Source organism: Helianthus annuus, chromosome 9, assembly GCF_002127325.2.
Source record: "Helianthus annuus cultivar XRQ/B chromosome 9, HanXRQr2.0-SUNRISE, whole genome shotgun sequence".
NCBI classification, from domain to species: Eukaryota; Viridiplantae; Streptophyta; class Magnoliopsida; order Asterales; family Asteraceae; genus Helianthus; species Helianthus annuus.
In genome coordinates, this window is record NC_035441.2 from 164,047,117 (window position 1) to 164,069,917 (window position 22,801).

Here is a 22,801-nt window from a genome sequence, read left to right on the forward strand (position 1 = left end):
ATACCCACGGGTCGGAACCGGAATTGACCCGGAACCTTTTATTGATGCAGGGGTGGCCCTGGGGGTGGGCTGGGACCACAGGCCAATGATTCCAGTTCAGGTTCTGAGGTTCTAAAACCATATCGCGCTCACCCCTACACATTTATAGTGAGCTTGCATGCTAAATGACAATAGCATGATTTATATTCAAGCTTGGATAAGATCACTTCATTTTAGGTCTAATCAAGTTAGATAACATATCATTCTTATAAAACATGTTAGTTTAAAGGGAGTCTGAATGGGATTTCACCACCCAAAACGATGTTTTATCTCAATCACCTACTCATCGTTGCTAACAGCACCCCCGTCGCATTCACAAACAACCATTGCTGCCTCCCCCACCACCACAGTCATCATCACAACCATCGCCGCCTCAGTCTCCGCCACCATCAACGTCGCCTCCACCATCGCCACTACTAACACTATTGGTTGATGCCTCCGTTGCAACCGTCGAGTCATCGACACCACCTCCTCTCCCCGTCGCCAATCGCCAACTACAAAATTTGTTTACAAGTGAACCATTTTTTAAGTTTTTCTAAAACAACTAATCTCAACGCAGAACCCTTTTTGGTCTGAACTCATTTTAGCCCAAACCCGACTAATATACCTATTTAATGGGGCATTTTGACTTGAACCTAGTTTGACCTGATCTAGTTTTACCAATTATCTGACCCACCCATTTTGCAAGACCTGGTTAAAACTTTGTATATGTATTGTAAACATTCGCGATGTAAATTAAACGTCTGACACAATAAAGATTAATGACCCTTTAATTTAATCTATGTTTTTAAAACATTGAATACTTGATACTAATACTTAGTGTAGTAGTGTCCCATTTAAAGAACTACATGATGAAGTGATTGAAAATATATTGAATTTGTATTTGGACTCTTACAATCCACATTTGCCGAACTTTTATACACTTTAGAGCTACTACTTTTGTCATATACTTTTTCAACTCTGTGATGCATTCAAGTTCATCCTGTTGGATAGTTGGACTAATTGTTCAATTACTCACCATAATCAACAACTTATAAAACAAACAGCTAACGTGTTACATTATAACATTTCAAAACACAAACTACAACCGTTTTCATAATCCGAGTTTAATGCGTCACACTTCCTATTGGAACTCGGGGCAAATTCAGCATAGAAGAACAAAGGGATGCCCACTAGTGTTCCAATTATATTACATACCATTCCTAACAACTTATTACAATACTAAACCAACATAGGCTAAGGTAACCTGAAATACTCCGACTCATTTGGCCCGGGACTAGGAGGCGCGGGCTTCGGTATGTAAGGCATAAGAGGCGTGCCATGCTCGATCGGGCCGGGCTTTATTGCCTTAGAACTTGGAACCGGGTCATTAGGGAGGTAATCGTCTACACCCATGCCTCCATTGTCACTTTCATCACGAATATAGTCCTGTAAAACATATATGAACTTTAGATTATTTAAATCAAAATAATGTGTATCAAATGTGTTTGTATTATTGCATTTGTATACCTTCAGTTTCCTGCTTGGCTTTGTTAATTCCATGATTTTCTTATGTCGGGCACGGGCAAGATCACTGCCTGATAAAGAGAATCAGAAAATGGTCAATAGAAACCTTTTTACACAAAAAAAGGCTTGTTGACCCACTTGGATTGGAGCTCGAGCTCTACTCGTTTAAGCTCTCTTTAATTATAACGCTCGAGCTCAGCTCGTGACTAGATTTTCAAGCTCGAGTTCGGCTTGTTTATTATTCTGTATAATTATAATTTCTATACAACATAACAACTAATTTTTTAATGATTTTTATCATTGTTTTATATAATGATATGTTTACAATCCAAAAAGAAACGACAAATTCAAATGACAATTAACTACAACATATCGGTATAAAGCAACACACATGCAATTCAATTCTACAATACATATATGATATTTCCATCAGCAACATTGCAACAAAGACAAGTTCCAGAAGTACAAGTGCAAAAGCACAAGATACAAGTTAATGAACCATAAATGTAAATCAATCAAACAAACAAACATTGGAGATAATATAATACATTACCAGGAGGAAGTGAAGACAAGCAGACGACAAGCAAAGCTGTTCCAAACACCAAGAACAAAATCCACAATCCAAAACCCTTCATGGTCGAGACACCCTGCTATGTTCTTTAACGGTTAAATAAGGATGAAGAAGTATCTTTTTCAGTGAATCCCGTCAAACCATGAACAACCGAAACCCCCTTTTATAAAATTGGAGAGAAAAGAAGGTGATAAATTAAAATAGAGAGAGGAGGGTATTGAAGAAGGTCATGTGAGTGTGCCGGTGCTCCATTGATAACGGAAGGGGTAATTAATGATGAATAAGGATGTGAAGGTGATTTGTCTTTGTGTTGCAGGATGAGGAGTAATGGTGATTCGCATTGAATGCCATGACAGAGAGAAGAGGTGATGGAATGCGAGCCCTAACTCCGTGCAGAACATGGATTTTGAACACTTGGTGACTCCACAACCAACACCATGCACCTTTTTGTTGGATTTAGGGAATCGAGGACCCGATTTTCATGACAGGTAGTAAAAGCGATAGTGACTAGACCTACCCTTCAATGATTTAGGGTGAACGGTGGTCGACAAAATCAATCTGTAAACCACTTTACCGCTTCGGTAAACCACTGCCAACATCAAGTTTACCGATCAAGCTAAGAGCATACGTACTGGGGCGTGATATGCCCCCATAGCGCCAGTATGGCGCCGGCCACACCAACACGAAGGGCGTTATGCCCAAAAAAAAATTCACAGCGTTATTATTTTCACGGCGTTATTTGATGGATGTTTTGAATTTTTGACCGTTGTCAAACGGTCATATATTAAAAAAAAAAAAATCAATATTTTTTTTATTTTCCCACTATAAATACATTCCTACTCTTCCATTTTTTTACAAATCAATACATTCCAACTCTCATTCTCTATATATTTTTAAAAAAGTGTTGAAGCTAGTCTCACCTTATTCAAAAAAATGGGTTCCCCGTCGGAAGACACTTTCACCGAAATTTACCGAAAATTTTTTTCGCCCGACGAAGACGTGGCCGAGGAAGAAGCGGTTACGAGTGCATGTACTTTTGTGATACAAGCATTTGAGCACATTCGGCCTACTCCCCCTCCACGACCCATCTTGCGACGCACCTATATCTTGCGAGATCGTGAAGCCGCGAACGAGCGTTTGATGAAAGACTATTTTGATGCGACACCGGTTCACGGACCGAATGTTTTTAGACGTCGTTTTCGGATGAGCCAAAGGTTATTTTTGCGCATTAATAATGATTTGGAAAATAGGTATGATTTCTTTAAGCAAAGAATGGACGCGCGAGGATATCTAGGCTTCACCTCAATTCAAAAGGTCACATCCGCCTTACGCGTATTATCATACGGAAACACGTACGACATCAACGACGAGTATTTGAAGATGGCGGAGAAAACAACCCAAGATTGCTTGGAACATTTTTGCTATGGTAATTTTTATTGTCTTTTATTTATTTACTTTTATATATTTATTTTTTAGTAGCTTACTAGTAAAACTTTTGTATATTAAATTATATTTTAGGTATATGCCAGTTATATGGAAAACGTTATTTGAGACACCCCACTTGGAACGACCTTCAAAAAATATATGAGGTGCATCTAGAAAAGCATGGAATACCCGGCATGATTGGTAGCTTGGATTGTCGTCAATGGCGTTGGTATAATTGTCCAACCGCATGGCGAGGTCAACATACACGGGGTGATAAAAAAGGGCCAACTTTGGTATTACAAGCTGTTGCGTCATACGACCTTTGGGTTTGGTCGGCCTTCTTTGGTGTAGCCGGGTGTTTTAACGATATTAATACGTTAGAGGCTTCACCATTAATAGAGGGCTACATTTCTGGAACTATACCAAAGGCCGGTTTTCATGCAAACGGGAACGATTACGAGCATGGCTACTACTTGGCCGATGGTATCTACCCGGAGTATTCGATTATTGTTAAAACGTTTTCTGAAACGTTCGATGAAAAAAGAAAGTATTTTAAAAAATTACAAGAGTCTTCGAGAAAGGATATCGAGAGGTGTTTTGGGGTTCTACAGCAACGATGGCATTTTCTCAGAAATCCTTGTCGCATGTGGCATAAGGATCTTAGGGTGTAAGAAGTGGTTAAACACTTTGGAGTGGTAAACTACAAAACCGACCAATCAGAGTGCGCCATGTCAATCAGGCAAAAGTGTTTAAACTTTGCTGAAAAGTGTTGGCAATGGTTTAAACACTTGCTGAAGTGGTAAACTTTTATTATTATTTTTTTTTGCACTATTTTATTTAATATTAATAAATGTAGAATAAATACATTAAATTAAAAAACAATAAACTTTCATAAATTAATTTAAAAACATCAAAGTTACACTAAATTAAAAAACAATAAAATTACATTAACTTGAAACAATTTAAACTAGTCTTCGTCAGAATCGAATAAAAGATGGGGTAAATCTTGACTTGCGAGATGATCTATGAGATCGTGTTTGAGTCTCCAATGCGTGTCTTCATTCATTAACTCGCCAAACACCGTATCGTCTAGAGCGGGCTCGACCGGAGGATCCCGAATGTGCACCGGTGCTATCGCCTTTCCTTCATCTTTCAAAATCATGTTGTGTAAAATAATACACGTGTACACGACACTCCTAATTTTTTTAACGGATCTTGCTCGCATCGGTCGACTCAATACACCCCATTTCGCCTTCAAAACACCAAAAGCCCGTTCGACGTCTTTTCTTGCCGCCTCATGTTGCCTCTTGAATTTCTTTTCGCTTACTTCGTGAGGGTAAGGGATCGACTTCACAAACACGGACCACGAAGGGTAGATTCCATCCACGAGCAAATAACCACGTTTGTATAAATGGTTGTTAACGTGAAATGGACATTTTGGCGCGGTTCCATTTCGTTCCGTTAAAAATAACGAAGATTGTTGTAGAACATTGATATCGTTTTGAGAACCCGGTGGACCGGCAAAAGCATGCTAAAACCATAAGTCTTGAGAAGCAACCGCTTCGAGCATAACAGTCGGGTATCGATGATCTCCTCGCATATATTGGCCTCGATACTCTGTCGGACAAAAACGCCAAACGAAATGGGTGCAATCAAGGCTACCGAACATACCTGGAAGGTGATGTTTTTCCTCATGAGCTTGGTATAAAAGTGCCATGTCTTGGCTTGTCGGTCTACGTAAGAACTCTTGACCGTATATTTTGCAAACCGTGTCACAAAAATATTCTAGGCACTCGCGGGAAGTTCTTTCGGCCATATGCAAGTACTCATCGTTCTCGTCTGGAGTGTTTCCAGTTGCGAGCTGTTTAATAGCCGATGTCACCTTTTGCAAGGGCGTAAAGCCCTTCTTACCTCGCGCATCGGGGGCATCTACAAACCACGTGTCGTTCTCTTCCACATCGGCCACAATTTTTAGAAACAAACGTTTCGACATACGGAACCTATGCCGAAAGATATCTTCGTTGTACTTCGGGTCTTCGACAAAATAATCCGCCATGAGTGTCTCATGCCCTTCCTCACGTTGACGTTCAATATATCTCCTTCGGTTAGATGTGCCGGTATCTTGAAGTTCGGCTTCTTCGATGAGATTTTGAAAAAAAAGAATGCTACTATTGGATGAATTGTCGCTACTCATGGGTGGGAACCATAACGGGAGTTCATCCGCCATTTTGTATGGTAAATTTTTGGGAAGAATTGGTGGTATTTTTTGGTTTGGTTGGGTATATATTTGAAGGTATTTGGTTAAATGGTTTGGTTTGATATTTATAGTTTAATTTTTTAAAGAAAAAATATTTTTTTTATTTAAACGGTAATATTACCGTTAGGCTGGCCCCCACTTTCAAACAATCCAACTTTCCCGAGTCGGTAACATGTCACCGATTTGTGAGCTTTGCCGCGTCGCCAAAACGTTGGCGGCGGTGTTTGCCGATCGGCAAACAAGTTTGCCGCCCCTTGCCACATGCCACACCGTACACCCTTAGGAGTGGTTGAACACTTAGAGTGGCAAACTAAAAAATCAACTAATGAGAGTGTGCCACGTCAATCAGTGAAAAGTGTTTAAACATTGGTGAAAAGTGTTGGCAATGGTTTAGACATTTGGTGAAGTGGTAAACTTAAAAAAAAAGGAAGGGTAAATTATACTTTTCGTCCTTTATGTTTGTATCGGATTGCAATGGATAGCCTTTAACTTCAATAATTACAGGCACAATCCTTTATTTGTAAAACTCATTACACCTTACGTCCTTTAGCACTAACCTTGTCAAAATTTTCAGTTAAGTATAACATGTGCCTTGCACATGAGGGTAAGTTGGTAACTTTACTCTAAAATTAAATTAATTAAATTAAAATATATATATATATAAATTAACACTCTCTCTCTCTCTCTTCAAAAGATCAGATCTTGAACACTCCTCTTTCTCAAAACCTTCACTTTCCTTATCTACCCATCTCCTTCATCCTATTCCATCAAAAAACCACCATGGCTTCCTCTCTCTCCTCCACCTTCTCTACCGTCTCTCTCCACCGCTTCTCTCTCCTCCCCACCCACCATCACCCCGCCTCTCTCTCCCTCTCAAAAGCCCTCAATTTCCCCTCAATCAAAATGTCACACCCCGATATTTCCACATGTCACCGGTGGGCCCGGTGGGAAGTATCGTGACGTAGTTGATGTCATCATGGTCAAACATACACAGAATAGCACAGCGGAAGTCTTGGAATATAAAATATTATTACAAACTCAATTGTCTGAAAATATCATAGTATTTATTATAGACGAGTCTGTAATATCAATCCACAGGAGGATCATTACAGAATATATAAAATGAAGTTTAGCAGACTTTATGGCATCTTTAAGGATTTACAAGATCCTCTTTTTCGACACCGAGCAGCTCCAAGCCTATTACGAGTAGTACCTGCCACTTAGCCTTTTGAAAGTACGTCAGTTTTCACTGGTAAATACAATTTAACCGACTCATTTGAAAGGAGTTTATGAAAATTGATTTAAGTGCACAAGGCGCAAAACCTTTTATAACTTGGGACAATTCATAATAAAAATCTTGTATACTGAATTACATGTTTACCGCACATCTGGGGCCCAGTACAGAGACTGAGACATGATTAAACGACACACCACTTTTAAAACCCATAAAGTAGTTATCCCCAACTTGTGGGTAATTAATAATTTTTAATTGGCATCTTTTCGGTGTATGCCTACACCCTGCGCATAGGTCGTGGCCATTTACAAATGAATGAGCCAAGGATATATCCAGGACACGGTCGTTAACCCCAAATGTTTAAGCTATCAACAAAACAGTATCAAAACAGGTTTTGTGGATTTACTAGCCACAATCCGGCATTTGATTGATCCACACCCGACCAAGCGGTATTAATCTACCGTATCCCAAGCCCGTATAAGGGAAAAAGAGTTAAAAGTATTTACCTGAGCTAATACTTGATTCACAGCAAAATAACTCAGTCGTATCCAATCTATCTAAATGCAGGTAGCTTTTACCGGGTGGCTCTAGTCTGGAGTGATGGTAATATATAACCAATTCAGAATGCTAACGGTCTTTATTTAAGTCGTAGACTTAAACCGACTAGCTTAAAGTATCTTAACGCGGTACGACACGCTAGATTAAGCGATGACCGGAATAGAATGTTATTTAGACCCAACAAGTTTGGATACTTGTATAATATGGGTAAACTAAACACATTCCGGATTTTGAGACAAAAACGATAAGGTTAAACCCGTTTCGGCAAACATATGTAAACTAGTTAAATAAACCGATCCGAACGCGTAAAATGCGTAACGGGTAACCAAATGAATCATATACAAGTTCCATATGTTATCATGCTAAGAATACGTCAATACATCAGTAGGATGTCAACATATATGCCCCAAAAAGTATTTAAAACCATTTAAGTCCCGTAAGGGCATTTTGGTAAACTTTAATACTTTTAAAAGAGATTTTATAACAAATTGTAGTTCTGGTCCTTTCTAATCAGTAAAAATATTTAATTTATCTCATTACATCAGTAACATATTACACATATGTGAAATTTACTATTTATGACCAAACTATGTCCCGAAAGGGCATTTTGGTCATTTCACATAGGCTTTAAAGGGCATTTTTGGAAACCTGAGTTCATAACTTATACCTACTGTAATGATATTAAAATTTGTTTAAAAATTTAGTAGGTAACAAGTCTTAGGTGTTAATTATGGTTTAAAACCATACTATGCACCTAAATAGCGTAAAAATCGCTAATTGACGATAATTAAGGGGTTTTATGGAAATCAGAGATTTTGATCAGTTTTGAATGCTCAAAATAATTTATTAAATATATGAAATCAGTAGTAAAAGATTTGGCATTCAAATCATTTGTAAATCTCATTTTATGCATGAAAAGGTTATTATCGTCATTTACCGAATAATACAAGAACTCTATGATATGATCAGTTTATAATCTGATCAATAACTCCAACAATCCCTAAAAATAATATCTTAACAGTAGGTAATGAGTTTTGGGTTAAAATCTAAGTTTAAACATGCTTTATGCAAGATATCGCAATTTACTTAGTTAAAAGCTTCTAGTTACGATATCGAGCATAACTCCTATTTGGAACCAAGAACTGATGTCAAATTTTCGGGACAAGCTTATATATCAGTAACCAAGGTTTTTTTTCCCCTCTCACATTTCTAAAAATCTCATCCTTATGTCAAAAGGGCAAAATGGGCGTTTATAAGCATAATAGCGGAAACTAGCGTATAATTCAAACCACAAGGAACCATGCCATATAACTCAAGAGGGTTATACTACTGAATAATATGGTCCTAATGGAAGCTTAAAACATGGAAGAATCAAGCTTAATCGGGTCAGAACTGAAAAGTCAAAGCAAAGTCAAGCTTTTGCGACTTTCGGTTGCGAACCGACCTTAAACTCATAATCGTTGGGTTGGACCAGCTTAGACAGGTTCTAATAGTAATTACCAAGCTATTAGAGTGTAAAAATATAATTTATAGCATCTGCATCTATGGTTTTAATTAATATGCACAATCTGCCAAGTTTGACTTTTTACCTAAATGGTTTGACCCGACAATTAACTAGGCAAACGAAGGAATTAGGAGGTGCCCTTTCAGGGGTTAATCACCTACCTAAATATGGTCACAAACCCAAGTTCAATTCGATCAGTGGCTAGACCATGAGAGTTTAATCCGAAAGTCAAAGTTAATTTACGATAACTTGACTTTTCGGTTGATAGAACATAAAACTGAACTAGTGAGTGGGCTAAGGCACTTACAAAGGGTCCATGCTATCTTTTCTACAAAAATATAAGCTCCAATTAGCTTTGGAAGTTCCAGATTCAGAAGATGTGAGAGATAAGGAAAGGAGGTGCAAGTTGAAATGAATGGTTTAAGCTCTATATATAGTTTTTGGTTAGGAATTAGGATCAAGACATGTGTTTAGTGAGTTAATCAGATCATTACATGTGTATAGCAGGTTTCTAAAACAATTAACCAGCTGCTAGTTTCCCTCTAGATGGTTTAGAGATTTTGCTTGGGCTCCAAGGAAACAACAAAACAGCAAACAGCATCTGTCGCTGCTGCTGTTCGTTTACGCGGCCCGCGCAATCAGGTGGCCCAGGCCCACGCGGCCCGCCTGGAAGTCTGGCCCAGCTTATAAGTTTGGCGAAAAATGCAGAACTGGTCCCTGTCTTTCATTTGCACGCTCAATAGCTCAATCAGCTGATATGTTTCTGCTTTAGCAGCCCGTGATCAACGAGTCGGGCCTGGTCGTGAATCGAGACAATGCTTAGTCCAGACAACCGTCAGCAGATTAACAGAAATGACCCTTGTCTCGGTTTTATCATTTTGACAGTTTTAGTCCTTGATCTCGATAGATGTCATTCTGACTTATTTGAGGCCTGTTAACCTCATTTCAAGGTTTCAATATGATGCCTAAACATAGGGGACATGAGATATGCTCAAAAACATGCTAGATGTCGGCTCGTTTGGTCGTACGGTCACGTTATTCGTCGAATTACGACGAAACACGAACGGACGCGAAAAACGATCCAAATTACGCGACGAATGCAATTTTTGCATGCCGATCACTAAAATAAAAATATTTTAGTGTGTACAAAAATTTTGGATGTCCAGATGTGGCCAGAACGTAAGATATGCGCGTAAATGCAAATTTACGCCGTTTTTGACACTTTTAGTCCCTGTAAGATCAAATAAGCATATTTTCATACACCAAACCATTCAAAGCTTATTTATAAGCTATGTTTAGGTTATTTAAGGCATGTTTAACTTATGATCATATTCCGGAAGGTTCGATACCACACGAAGCGGTATATTTTTGCAGTTGACGCAATTAGTCTTTTAATTGCACAAACTAGCGCAAAATGTCATTTAATTATATCCGAGCCTTCCATGGCCCATAACAGGTATTCCCAAGCATGTGTTTAATTGTTAATATGCTCCCGTTGGCTTGAATGGTCACCGAGAGGTGTAAATTCAAAAGTTGACGCTATTGGTCCCTCTAATGCGCAAACTTGCGCATATCATCGTTTAATAGCATCAAAGCCTTATGTAGTCCATGTTAGGCATTCTTGAGAGTATTATAATACATCACGATGCTTCGGGTTCGTTAAAAGGTCATTCAGAGCTATAATTGACGCTTTTAACCCCTCTAACTTTCAAACTTGCGCATAACTTCACTTATTGGCATAAAAGCCTTGCATATCCAATATTAGGCATTCCCGAGAATATGATGAACCATAATGAAGCTCTCGGTTTGTTAAAAGGTCACTCAGAGGTCAGAATTAACATGTTGACACTTTTAACCCTTCGACGCGCAAACTTTCACATAATTACGCAAACGGCTCCTCTCGTCCAACAAGTGGCTCAATTGAGAATACGGACACCGTATAAGGTCACTCAGAGGCCTAGTTTAGGCATGTTGACACTTTCAATCCTTCTACAATCAAGGTTTTCGATTTTTGACAAAATTAGTCCCTCATAGTCAACGTTTGACTTTATTAGGGTTCATTACACGTGTCACCACATCATTGGACATGATTTTACGAGGTGTTACATAGGGGTGTGCATGGGTCGGTTTGGGTCGGTTTTGACCAAAAACCATAACCATAACCGATCGGCATTTTAGTAATATTTATGTTTTAAATAAGGATTGGTTTAATTAACAGGGTTTTTTAACTGGGTTAGGTGTAAAGGACTAAACTTGCAACAAAATACCTAGTAAAGGACACCGTCTGTCAACATTCGTTAAAAAGGACACCGCCTGAAAAGTGGTATAAAGATAAATGACAAAACTTATAATTTTTCCTACACTTAATTTTAAGGTATGCACTACATAAATAGGGAAAGTGAATATGAGTCTATGCTTAAATGTGAAACCTCTTATAATTACGTCGTTTTAATTAAAAACCTTAAAAATCATAACTAAATTATTTCTTTTTACTCCTTCTAGGTAATTCATAGTTCTTCTCTTTCGTAACTTTATTAAATAAACGAAATTTAAATAAACCGCCCAAACGAAAAACCGAACTACGCCTCGAGACTAGTTCGTAACTTTATTAAATAAACGCCACGAACTAGCGGGACTTGATGAGAATACGTGCTAGACCGGACCGAACATAGTCACCGAACCGATTGTCCCCCTCGCCAAGGGTCGAACCATAGTCACCGAAGGAAAGACGCCATTGGACCAAGTCGGACGAACTACACTAGAACGATCGACCTAAAGGATCTTCCATAACTAACTCGGGGCCCACAACTCTAACCGCCTGACGGTGACTGGTTCGGCCATAACTACCTCGCCACGTCAGCATACCCAAAAGGTATAAATACCCCACAAGGATCTTCCGCAAAGGTAATCGCTACTTTCTCTCTCTAAAACTTCTCCCTTCTTCTCCTTACTTCCAATTTTTCATACTTATTCTCACGCCCGAGCTTAGTCACAGAAAGACCCCCTCCCTATAACGAGGCTAACGGTGTGTTGTCTCTCTTCTCTTATTGTGATCTTTCAGGTTGCCGTCAAGATCTTCTGAGGCTCAAATATACGTAGGAAAAAATCGTAATTTTGTGTAGAAATTATTAAGCGAACCAAAAATGAAGATAGAAAATCTAAAATCACAAGAACGTAAAATAATGAAAAATTGAACAACCCTTATTTTGAAACCAAGTTGAAGAACCAGTTGATCATCTTCTGCGCTGATCATCATCATCACCGAACGGATTTCACCAACATCAAACCACAATTTGGCAAATCATATGCACCCGCCAATGAATTCTTTCATAACGAAATTTCTTGACGAAGACGAGGTCATATACCTATACACTTCTCTACGTTTGTGTGTGTGTGTGTGTGTTTTCTTCCATAATCTCCAACATTTGTTGTGAAATTTGTGATCGTTTTGTCAATACCGACGTGAATTTCATGTTCGCAGGACGAAACAATGCATTCAGCGGCTGACGTGGAGGCAATTACCGCTGCCCTAAACAGAGATATTGAAGGCCTTGGTATATATTCGTGTACTGTTTTTCGATTTTAATTTTGATGTCAAATAAGCAACGATGCATAAAGTAACCTAAAAATCATCATATTTCAACTAGTTGTATGTTCAAAATATAACACAAAACCTAGAGACTGAATGTGAGTTGCAAAGAATGAGTAATCAGGTAGATATGACAACAGGAGGGGAAGCGGCTAATGCGATGAATCAGCGGGCTGGCACGCAGGTGCCATTTGGTCTTTTGCTCCCTGAGATACAATCACAACTTAATAAAGACAGGGCTATGCAACTCCAGGATCTGTATAATCGATTGAAGGTATAATTACGGATTTACGGGTGATCCTTTAGCAACATTAATCTGTTTTATCAAATTGTTGCCGTGCTAAATGGTAATGTTGTTCACAGAGTAATAGGATTGACAAAAACGAATTTGTTCGGCTCATGCGGACTATTGTAGGGGAACATATGATTAAGATGGCACTCTACAAGTTACAACAACGTGGGCAGGTAAACGAAAACATATTTGTCGTATGTTTTCATTTCCTACGCCTTTCATGGAATTTTTCTTCATTTTAGGTGTTATGGTTGTAAATATAGGACATAACTCGTTGTTTTCTGATTTTCTCATCCTGCTCAGCTTTCTGCTAAACTAAATGCCCCAAATTCATCTGCGTATGTTGCCACATCATCTATCCATCGTTCATCGGATCCAAACACTCCACCTATGGAAAACAAATCTCAGCAAACACGATTGTTGGAACACCGATCAGATTCACATGGAGTACAACATATGGGCTTTCCGCAATCATCTTTTTCTGCGTATGGACATCCTAGTGGTAATTATCACACGGGTGCTAGTCCAAATACGAATATGTCCTCACTGTCTTTACAAATGAGCCACGGTCCGGTTCATCCAATCAGAATGCAGGGGGGTGGTCCCACTCATTTCACAAGTAATTTACCACATGTAAACTTGTCATCTGCGGCTGGAAGTAATGCAAAGACTCCCCCGAAAAAGTCAACTGTTGCCCATAAAAAACCATTGGAAGTACCACATGTTTCTTCACTAAGGTAGTTTGACTTTTCTATTAAACTTCTATATGATTTACTTTTTACTCTTTTCGATTATGTAGTTCTTGTCTTATGTTGGTGTATATCAGTAAGAAGCAAAAAGTGTGTGGTGCATTTTCGGATCAAAGTATTGAGCAATTTAACGATGTGACTGCTGTCAGTGGGGTGAATTTACGGGTATGTTTTCTTCCCGTATCATGGATGCTGAATCATGTATAATTCAGGATAAAAAGAGGTGGTATGTTGTGCGGGTCAGCTGGGTTCGGTACAGGTCAAAAAGGGTATTTTTTAACGTGTGTCAAAATGGTCCACAAACACTCTTTGTCCATTCTTCAACTTTGTTTAATAAATACTTAATTCATCGATTAATTCGGTATCTATCCCTGTGATGATGTTGGTCACTAGGAAGAGGAGGAACAACTATTTTTCGGATTCAAGGAAGAGAGTCACGTTTCAGAAGCTACTAGAAAGCTTGTTCAAGAAGAAGAAGAAAGACTGTTTTTACATAAAGTTCCACTCCAGAAGAAAGTGGCGGAAATCAGTTAAGATTTAAATTATTGATAATTATATTATAATAGTATGTAACGCAATTTATGCACATACAACCTCAACAGAATGTAGCTTACAGTTTAGGTATTATAATAAATGCTTTATAGTGGCAAAGTGTGGTGTCAAGAACAAAAGCAATGATGTGGAGCGGTGCATGTCACACGTGAGTTTCAAGTTACCTTACCTTATAATTAATTGGTCATTAAACAATTGTATTATTATAATATTATGCAACTTGGTATCCAGTGTGTAGAGGAAAGAATTCATGGATTGATTACCAACCTCATTAGACTTTCGAAACAGGTAATTATTATGTGTTTCATATCTTCTCTCAGTTTATAAATTCGAACTTATTATTTTTTCCAAAAAAATAATAATTTAGAGGGTCGATATGGAGAAGCCAAGACACCGAACTGTAATCACATCAGACATTCGACAACAAATCATGTTATTAAATCAAAAGGCTCGGGAAGAATGGGAGGAAACACACGCTGATGCTGATAAACTCAAAAGAGCTGCTGAGGCAAGTGTCACACACACACACACACACATACACACATTTGTTTTGGAACTATATGAAGTTAATATAGTAAATTTGTAAAAGAGAGTTGTATATTTGAAGGTAAACAAAGAGCAGACCACAGCTGCAAATGTTGCTGCACGGGCGGCTGTAGGAGGAGATGACATGCTGTTAAAATGGCAACTAAAGGCTGAGCGGGCCCGTCAGAAACAAGAAAGTGGGTCTAATGCAGCGGCTGCTTCTCACCCAAGTTTAGGTGTTGGGCTTGGGCTTGGGCTTGGGCCTAAGCTCGTGCCAACTTCTGAGAGAAACTCTACTAAAGATAATCCAGATACAGAGCGGAGTTCGGGTCCTGTCACTGCTAATTGTGGTTAGAACTTAGAATCCTCTCTTTTATTTGGTTTAGTCAATGTATAACGACAAATTTAATTATTCTGGAACTTGTGGTTCTTACAAGTGAGTTGTGTTACATGTGTAACAGGTCCATTACCTCGTACTGTTTCGGTGAAGGATGTAATGTCTGTTCTAACAAGGGAGATTCAGATGTCAAGATCCACACTAATACATCACCTCTATGAACAAGTCTAAATTCTTGGTTAGTCTTGGAAGCATAACTCGTTCAGTTTGTATAAATAAAACATTCCTACTTCCATTCTTAAAAAGTTTTTTAAAAATTGATATGAATGTGATATTTGTTACTTCTCAATCATCTCCCCTGAAATTAAAGAAACACGTTATGTACAAAAACTCGTTTGATTTTTCGTTTATTTGCACACATGTTTATTTGGTGAGTAATATTTAGACATACGTTTGTATATGAATTGGCAGGTTTAGTTCACCATCAGATGCATTCGTCCACGGAAGTTGATTTGTTGAGAGGATTTTTTGTTAAGAAAAGAAGTAACTGAAGATGATAGGGTTAGAGAAGTAGATAGAAATGAAAGTAACGTTTTACATGAATGTTGTTTTCACTTCTTGTTTTTGGTTGCAATTCAGATATCTGTTGCTATAGTATAATGTGTTTTGAACCTGTTTTATGTTTTGATGGTAAGGTGGGTTGCAGGTGAAATCCTTAAAAAATGCTACTGAACTCTGAGTCCCATGTTTGAACCATAAAACTGTAAAGGAATTGAAATAGTTATTGCATTTTATAATAAAGTTGTATTTCTATTATTATTATTATTATTCTTATTATGGGAATGTTTTATATTATACATTTTTAATATTTTCTTATTCAAGGAGAAAAAATCTAATGAACAAGTTATATCAAGTTACTTATTGATATTTTCTTATATATGATGTTATTGGCTGTGTAGATTGTTACCAAGTTATCAGTTATCACACATCATTCATATTCATAAATGAATACCAAACAACAGATCAGAAACATGACACGAACAAGTGTGTCCAGATTAGGGTTGATGTCCTCTTGTTAGGGTTCCTGACAAACAAGGATGTGATCATGTAGGGATGATGGTGGTAATGGCGCAGTAGCACTTGAATGCGTTTTCTCTCAGAGTTGTAGACGTTTAGTGATCAGTGGACGCTTTCTAGTAAATGTTTTAAACGTTCCATATTCTATCACTAGCACGACCGCAAGTTATATTCCATTAGTTGAGGGAATCAAATTCTAACACCAATTTCAACTCCATATCCCATCACTAGTACGAAGGAAAGTTTATTTCCATTAACTGACAGGATCGAATTCTTACTCCAATATCAACTCCACAACTTTAACCAACCAAAACACATTTTTGGATGAAAATCATTATTCTATCTAGGCAATAATAATATTATCAAAACTAATTGTGTTAAGTTAGTAATTTCATGCAATTATTCCAAACATTGGAACCTGCAGGTGGTACCCTTTTTACTAACATTTGAAACAACACAAAGATCACAAGAGATACAAGTTGATGAGATATTATAAACATACTGTGTAACACAATCACACTTGAAAACCTTCAAACCTCAGTGGCATCATCCATATCATTTCTTCAGATGAGGGAAACAAGTGTACACATCAGCTTTTGGATGTTTTGCTTCAGCATGTTCCCTGCATTTCACCTCGGAAGTCGTGCAGATGAAAGTTTGCATGCACACCTTGCACTGATATTCAACAATCAGCCCCAACAAAATTTCAACCACAAACATTTGCCAATGGCCACATCATTCATTACACATTGAGACTATGTGTTATGCGTTAACGCCCTATGCCATGTGGCGTTAACTCCACACACATACCGGCCACACTCACGCCTCCTATGGGCTGATGTGGCGGTGGTGGGCGTTAAAACATAACACTTGGCCTCAAGAAATTGCTTAATATCTAGCCAAACAGACAGCAAAACTAATATAAACACAACAAATTAAGATCTTAAGCTAAGTTAAAAAGAAGTGTAAATGAGTATCAGAGAATCAAGTATCAGAAGAGAGCAGCAAGTAAAGTAATTTGACAAAATCTGTAAGAAGAAATATCAACAAAACTTGTAATTTTCAAAATGAAAATAATAATATTACTGCTAATGAATGATTCAACAGATGAAAAGTTAGTTAACCTGGATGTTCATGGCTTTCTTGTTGGCTTCAAGCTGACTTCCTGCAAAGAAAAAGAAAAAATCAAACAGCTGATTAAAAAGATCAAACACATGATCGATCGGAAGAATAAAAAGGTTGGGGAAAATTGTACCTTTGGCAGCAGCTTTGGCTTTTTCTAAGTTCTTTTCACGGGCCATCTTCGACTTCTGAGCATTTCCCCCACCCATTCTATTCTGCACTCAAATACAAACCCTAATTCTGCGATTTGGTGCAGCTCGCTCGCTCGGTATTACTATTTATACTCAACATTTTTAGATGTTTGTTATTTTTTAATTTTTTAACCTTGTTTTCTTTTCGAATAGAGTAAATTGCCAAAATCGTTTCTTGAGATTTGGGCATGTTTGCCATTCATATAAAACCTTTTTTTTTGTACCATATAGACCTTTATTTTTTGGATTTTTTGTCATTTTCATCCAAACGTCTGACTCTTTTGCGAAAATCATCCCTGAAATTTGGGATTGTTTGCCATTTTCATTCAAATGTTTGATAGAAAAAATAAAACAAATTATATGTTTGGATGAAAATGACAAAAAATCCAAAAAATAAAGGACTATATTGTAAAAAAAATTTGTTTTGGATGAAAATGACAAATATACCCAAATCTCAGAGACGATTTTGGCAATTTACTCTTTTAAATGTTATTATATTATTATTATTGATTCGTGACAAACATCAATAGATAAGTCCAGTCCAGTACACGCATTATTTACTTAGAATAATGTAGTTGTGATGTCAAGACCACGTATTCATGTATTATTAAATTTGGCCTTACCCCTTAAGTTGGATTGTTTTTGAGATTTTACACAGATGTATATCCAAACCGAAATTTTCTGTTTATGAAAATCCAAAAACAAAATTTTTATTTTTAAATACTTATAATTTGTAAAAATTAGGTGTCAACTGTGTTTAAACTTTTAAAAAATTGTAATCTTCCATAAAATTAAGAGGTTTTTTTCTAAAGTATTTGTATATGATTTAAGTGTGCGTATATACAGTGTACGGTATGGAAAAGTAAAGTAGTTAGTTTATTATTGAAAATAATTTGATTATTACAGATAAAAATAAAGAGTAGTTATAATTTGGAAGGTTAAAGACCATTGAAGTTTTGATGCATTAGGGTAAGGGGTTACTTATGTGTAGAAGAAAAAACGACCTATACATTACAGACGGTTCGGGTTCCCGAGCCTCCACACCATATACTATAGCTTACGGGTTGGTCTCACGGATCTATCATCGTTTAAGACAATCAAAAGCATCCACAACGCTAAACCACTACCTCAGCTGTTACATCAAATTCAAAACCTCTTTAAAAAACACTTTATAACGTTATCTCTGTCTAATCAAGTACTGATAAGGTGATCAGTTTAACAGCAAACCCAATTACAAAACCCAAATTATATAGTTGTATTTTAAACTTTGAAAACTATTTATAACATTATCTCTGTCTAACTAGTACTGATAAGATGATCAGTTTAACAGCAAACCCAGTAATAAAACCCAAATTTTTGCAATAGTTTATAAATAACTTGACTTACTTACACCCGATACACGACTCATAAAGGTTGGGCTGCTCCGACAACACATCAATAGTTGTTAACCAAGTCAAACTCAATCCAAGTCGTGATGGCATACTAACCAAATAAAATTCAAATGAATCAATAATTGGCGGGCGGCACACGCATAACGAAAATAACAAACTCTAATTCGACCCCACACAAAAATAATAATAAAAATAGCAAAATTTAAAATTCAATAAAGGTAACCCACGTAAGAAAAAGCAAGAATATGCTTTGCCCTCATCTCTGACAACTAAATCTTTCATCTTCTTCCTCAACCTTCATTTTATCCCTCATATAAAACCCTATACTTTTACGTTTACCTTCCATCAATGGAGACGCTGTTCATGACAATTATCGCAGCTTTTGCGTTCATAGTCCTGATCGCAAAGCTCGCTTCTGCTGCGGTAGCAACAGATCATCGTCAAAATAGAAGCATTCGTGACGCTTTAGAGGATGATTTGAAGTCTAGTAAGACAGATAAGAGTGTCAGTAAAAGAAAAGGTACGAAGAAAGTTCGATTTGCTGTTGATCATGATGAATTTGTTGTCAATAAGGCTGTTGCCGGTCAATCGGAAGCGGAATCAATCGTTTTCGAGAAGAATTGTAGCGAAATTGAAGATGATTGTGATGTTAATAGCGCAAAAGTAGATGAAGGAAGGGTGATTTGTGAAGAAAATGTGTGTATGAAGTTGTTGTGTGATGATGGAATTGATGAAGCTGAGAAGGAGAAAGAAGGATTGATTTCGGAAGAAGATGATTCGTCGGATGATGATTGGGAAGGGGTTGAGAGGAGTGATTTGGAGAAAGTGTTTGCTATGGCTGCAGATTATGGGAAATTGAATGATGGTTTGCAGAGTTTAGGAAGTGATGTGCAGATGCAGTTGTACGCGCTTCATAAAGTTGCGACTGAAGGTCCTTGTCGTGAAGCTCAGCCGATGGCTCTAAAGGTCTCCGCTCGAGCTAAATGGTATAACTGAAGTTAATGTTGTTGATATGTTTTGTATGTTTACGATTACTTGCTTAATTACGGGCTAATGCCATAATGAGTTTGAGTATGATTAATAAAAGGGATCATTAATATTGTATGGTAGTGGCGCCTTAATGAAATGTGTTGTATTTTGTTTTTGATTTAAATTTTTTGAACAAAGATGAACTGATGGATAGAATTGTACAAGGAATTCGTGGCAAAAGCTTGGGAATATGAATCCGGATGTGGCTATGGAGAAGTATATAGCTCTTCTTTCGGAGGTGGCTCCTGGATGGTCTCAAGGGATTCATTCTTTTGTAAGTGTTGATGTTTTAATTTACAAATATGTGATATTTGATCATGTTTTGATTTAGTGGAATTGAAGGAAGTTACAGAGTTACAGTTGACTTTTATTTGAAGTCAAACTGTGTTCTTGATTTGAATGCTATGATTTTAATACAAGAAATGCTATACTAAAGGATTAATTGTTTTGGATGATTAGTTATGGTTAATGAATGTATTGCAACTAGATATGCTGCATTGCTGCATAACACGTGTTTATAAACTTTATATCGAGATTTAGATGAAGATACAGAACAATTGGCTTTTGTGAAAGTCAAACTGTTGCGTTAGAGCATTTTGGGTATGATATAGGATGAAATTGAAGCCGTATTTGTCTATGAAATAGGCATGAGAGTGTTGTATCCATCAAAACTGTTTTATGCATTATAAGTTCGGGTTGCAATGACAAGAGAGGTTTATGCATTATTTGAGATGTGATTGATAAATTGATGTAAGAACCCTTTACTATACGGAAATGAACGTGTTCCAAGAGGTTAAAATCTAAATAAAACAATTTGAAGAAACTAGCAAGTTGGCGAAAGAAATCTTTGTAAAAAAGGCTGATAACATAATGAAGTAAACAACTTGGTCAAATTTCTATTTTGGGTCTTAATTTTTTTTATGGTAACTAAAGATTTCGATTTAGGGTAATGTGAGTAACGGGACCTGTGGGTCAAAATGATATGATGTGGCAGTTGACGTGTCGGTACTGACTTTTCTTTTTATCTGACATGGCAAATGGAACTTGTTAATTTGGAAGATTAGGTTAAGTATTAGTATTTAAAATTTTCCGTAAATGGGACAGCATATCTAGTTCGTTACTGGTATGATATTTGATCAAAGAAACGAAGCAGAGTATCTGACTTTGACTTGTTTGACTATTTCAGGATAAACACTGACTTCTGTAATTTCCCACCTAATCTTCAGGGTTTAGATTGCCCAAAAGCAAGGCTATTTAGTTATGCTGCTAAAGCTTACAATTCTTTTGCTGCAAGAAATGGAGGCCGATTTATGAAATTTACGGTATCATTTTACAATATTCTAGTATGGTGTGTTCAACTGTATGATTGTGGTTTGATTATTTATGTATAGGGAAGTGAATTATCGATTATTTGTATAGATTGATTGCATTGACGTTAGGGGTCTGCATCAAGGCTGTAACAATTAAAAGAATATTGCGTATGATATAATAAATAACAATATTCAACACTTTTAGGAACTGTTTTGGTCTGTGTTAGAATCATCAAAAGGCTTACTACTTATTAGTACCAATAAGTAATACAATACGATTACATGATTAATAGAGAAAAAACATGCTTATTCTAAGTCGTTCTTTCATTTTATTTCTTGTCTTCTGTGTCATGAGGACCCCCTACAAACCCATTTCCTCCATCTGTACCAATGTTGCTGCCATCACGGCCACCAAAACCGCCACCTGAACCTCCAAAACTACCATAACCAGTGCCTGAACCCGTCCTAGGACCGAATCCACCACCAGCAAAACCTCCGTTTGACCCATAGCCACCACCCACAACTCCTCCTTGGGTACTACCTCCGAATGTATTTCCTCCATTTGCATATCCACCCCAGTTACCAGATCCCGAGACAGAACCACCACCTCCACCAGCATTGCCACCATTGCGATATCCAGAACCAAAACTACCGCCACCTGCACCACCTCTACCAACACCAATTCCCCAACCGGGACTTGATCCTTTACCACGGCCACCAATATTACCACTAGCAGAACCACCAGCATAACCACCACCACCCATATTTCCACCAGCATAACCACCACCTCCACCCATATTACCACCAGCATAACCACCACCTCCACCTATATTACCACCAGCATAACCACCACCTCCACCTATATTACCACCAGCATAACCGCCACCTCTTCCCCTGTTACCCCTAGTATAACCACCACCTCTCCTCATATTACCCCCACCACCACCTCCCATACCACCAGCAGAACCACCGCCGCCCCTATTACCACCAACAGAACCACTACCTCCGCCCATATCAGCAGAACCACCGCCGCCCATATCAGCAGAACCACCGACACCCATATTACCACCAGTAGAACTACCACCACCTGTGTTACCACCGGCAGAACCACCATCACCGCCCGTATTACCACCAGCAGAACCACCACCACCGCCCGTATTACCACCAGTAGAACCACCACCACCACCGCCCATATTACCACCAGCAGAACCAAATCCACCGCTGCCAGTGCCTATTCCACCTCTTCCTACATTTCCATTCCCTCCCCTATTTCTTGACCCGTATCCCCTCCCTCCTACGTTACTAGACCCAACTCCTCCACCAGAACCTCCCACACCACCATTTCCCGCTCCGCCATAAGCAGCCACCGTAGTATTTTTATCTTCATGCCTGATATCCATTCCTTGGGTCCCATTACTGCCCGTTCTATCGGTTCCAACAGCTACATGGAAACCATCCCCCCTCCAAACAGTAATGAAGAAATACAAACAGCAGAAAACAACATTCTTTCTTCCCATGATTTCCTCAAACCAATTCGATGAAT

General features: G+C 38.0%; 5 protein-coding genes across 8 annotated transcripts; 2 read left to right on the forward strand and 3 right to left on the reverse strand.

Moving 5' to 3' along the window:
• Nucleotides 1-1,055: 1,055 nt before the first annotated feature.
• Nucleotides 1,056-2,499, reverse strand: LOC110879334. Its single transcript, XM_022127774.2, has 3 exons — nucleotides 2,099-2,499; nucleotides 1,549-1,616; nucleotides 1,056-1,467 (listed from the first exon to the last, which is right to left on the reverse strand). The coding sequence occupies exons 1-3, from the start codon at nucleotides 2,178-2,180 to the stop codon at nucleotides 1,276-1,278; spliced, it is 342 nt and encodes a 113-aa protein (XP_021983466.1). The 5' UTR covers nucleotides 2,181-2,499; the 3' UTR covers nucleotides 1,056-1,275.
• Nucleotides 2,500-12,154: 9,655 nt separating this feature from the next.
• Nucleotides 12,155-15,954, forward strand: LOC110879333 (transcription initiation factor TFIID subunit 4b). 2 transcript variants are annotated; one of them, XM_022127773.2, is made up of 13 exons: nucleotides 12,155-12,450; nucleotides 12,576-12,648; nucleotides 12,824-12,957; nucleotides 13,047-13,148; nucleotides 13,279-13,712; nucleotides 13,802-13,889; nucleotides 14,118-14,253; nucleotides 14,369-14,424; nucleotides 14,508-14,564; nucleotides 14,644-14,784; nucleotides 14,884-15,151; nucleotides 15,263-15,376; nucleotides 15,610-15,954. In XM_022127773.2, the coding sequence occupies exons 1-12, from the start codon at nucleotides 12,400-12,402 to the stop codon at nucleotides 15,367-15,369; spliced, it is 1,647 nt and encodes a 548-aa protein (XP_021983465.1). In that variant the 5' UTR covers nucleotides 12,155-12,399; the 3' UTR covers nucleotides 15,370-15,376; nucleotides 15,610-15,954. The 2 variants fall into 2 exon arrangements, with proteins under 2 accessions (XP_021983465.1, XP_035833690.1); XM_035977797.1 differs by having other exon boundaries at nucleotides 12,742-12,957; nucleotides 15,610-15,811.
• Nucleotides 15,955-16,572: 618 nt separating this feature from the next.
• Nucleotides 16,573-17,630, reverse strand: LOC110879332 (uncharacterized protein At2g23090). The gene is made up of 3 exons (XM_022127772.2): nucleotides 17,471-17,630; nucleotides 17,340-17,380; nucleotides 16,573-16,890 (listed from the first exon to the last, which is right to left on the reverse strand). Exons 1-3 carry the CDS (start codon nucleotides 17,544-17,546, stop codon nucleotides 16,771-16,773), a joined length of 237 nt encoding a protein of 78 aa, XP_021983464.1. The 5' UTR covers nucleotides 17,547-17,630; the 3' UTR covers nucleotides 16,573-16,770.
• A 1,517-nt stretch (nucleotides 17,631-19,147) lies between these two features.
• LOC110879331 (acyl-CoA-binding domain-containing protein 3) lies at nucleotides 19,148-21,458 on the forward strand. Of its 3 annotated transcripts, none has more exons than XM_035977798.1 (3): nucleotides 19,150-19,905; nucleotides 20,114-20,222; nucleotides 21,175-21,458. In XM_035977798.1, the coding sequence occupies exons 1-3, from the start codon at nucleotides 19,268-19,270 to the stop codon at nucleotides 21,337-21,339; spliced, it is 912 nt and encodes a 303-aa protein (XP_035833691.1). In that variant the 5' UTR covers nucleotides 19,150-19,267; the 3' UTR covers nucleotides 21,340-21,458. The 3 variants fall into 3 exon arrangements, with proteins under 3 accessions (XP_035833692.1, XP_035833691.1, XP_021983463.1); XM_022127771.2 differs by having other exon boundaries at nucleotides 19,152-19,905; nucleotides 21,135-21,458; XM_035977799.1 differs by lacking the exon at nucleotides 21,175-21,458 and having other exon boundaries at nucleotides 19,148-19,905; nucleotides 20,103-20,222.
• Nucleotides 21,459-21,587: 129 nt separating this feature from the next.
• LOC110876656 (glycine-rich cell wall structural protein-like) lies at nucleotides 21,588-22,775 on the reverse strand. The gene has a single exon (XM_022124821.1). The coding sequence runs from the start codon at nucleotides 22,773-22,775 to the stop codon at nucleotides 21,588-21,590; it is 1,188 nt and encodes a 395-aa protein (XP_021980513.1).
• Nucleotides 22,776-22,801: the final 26 nt, after the last annotated feature.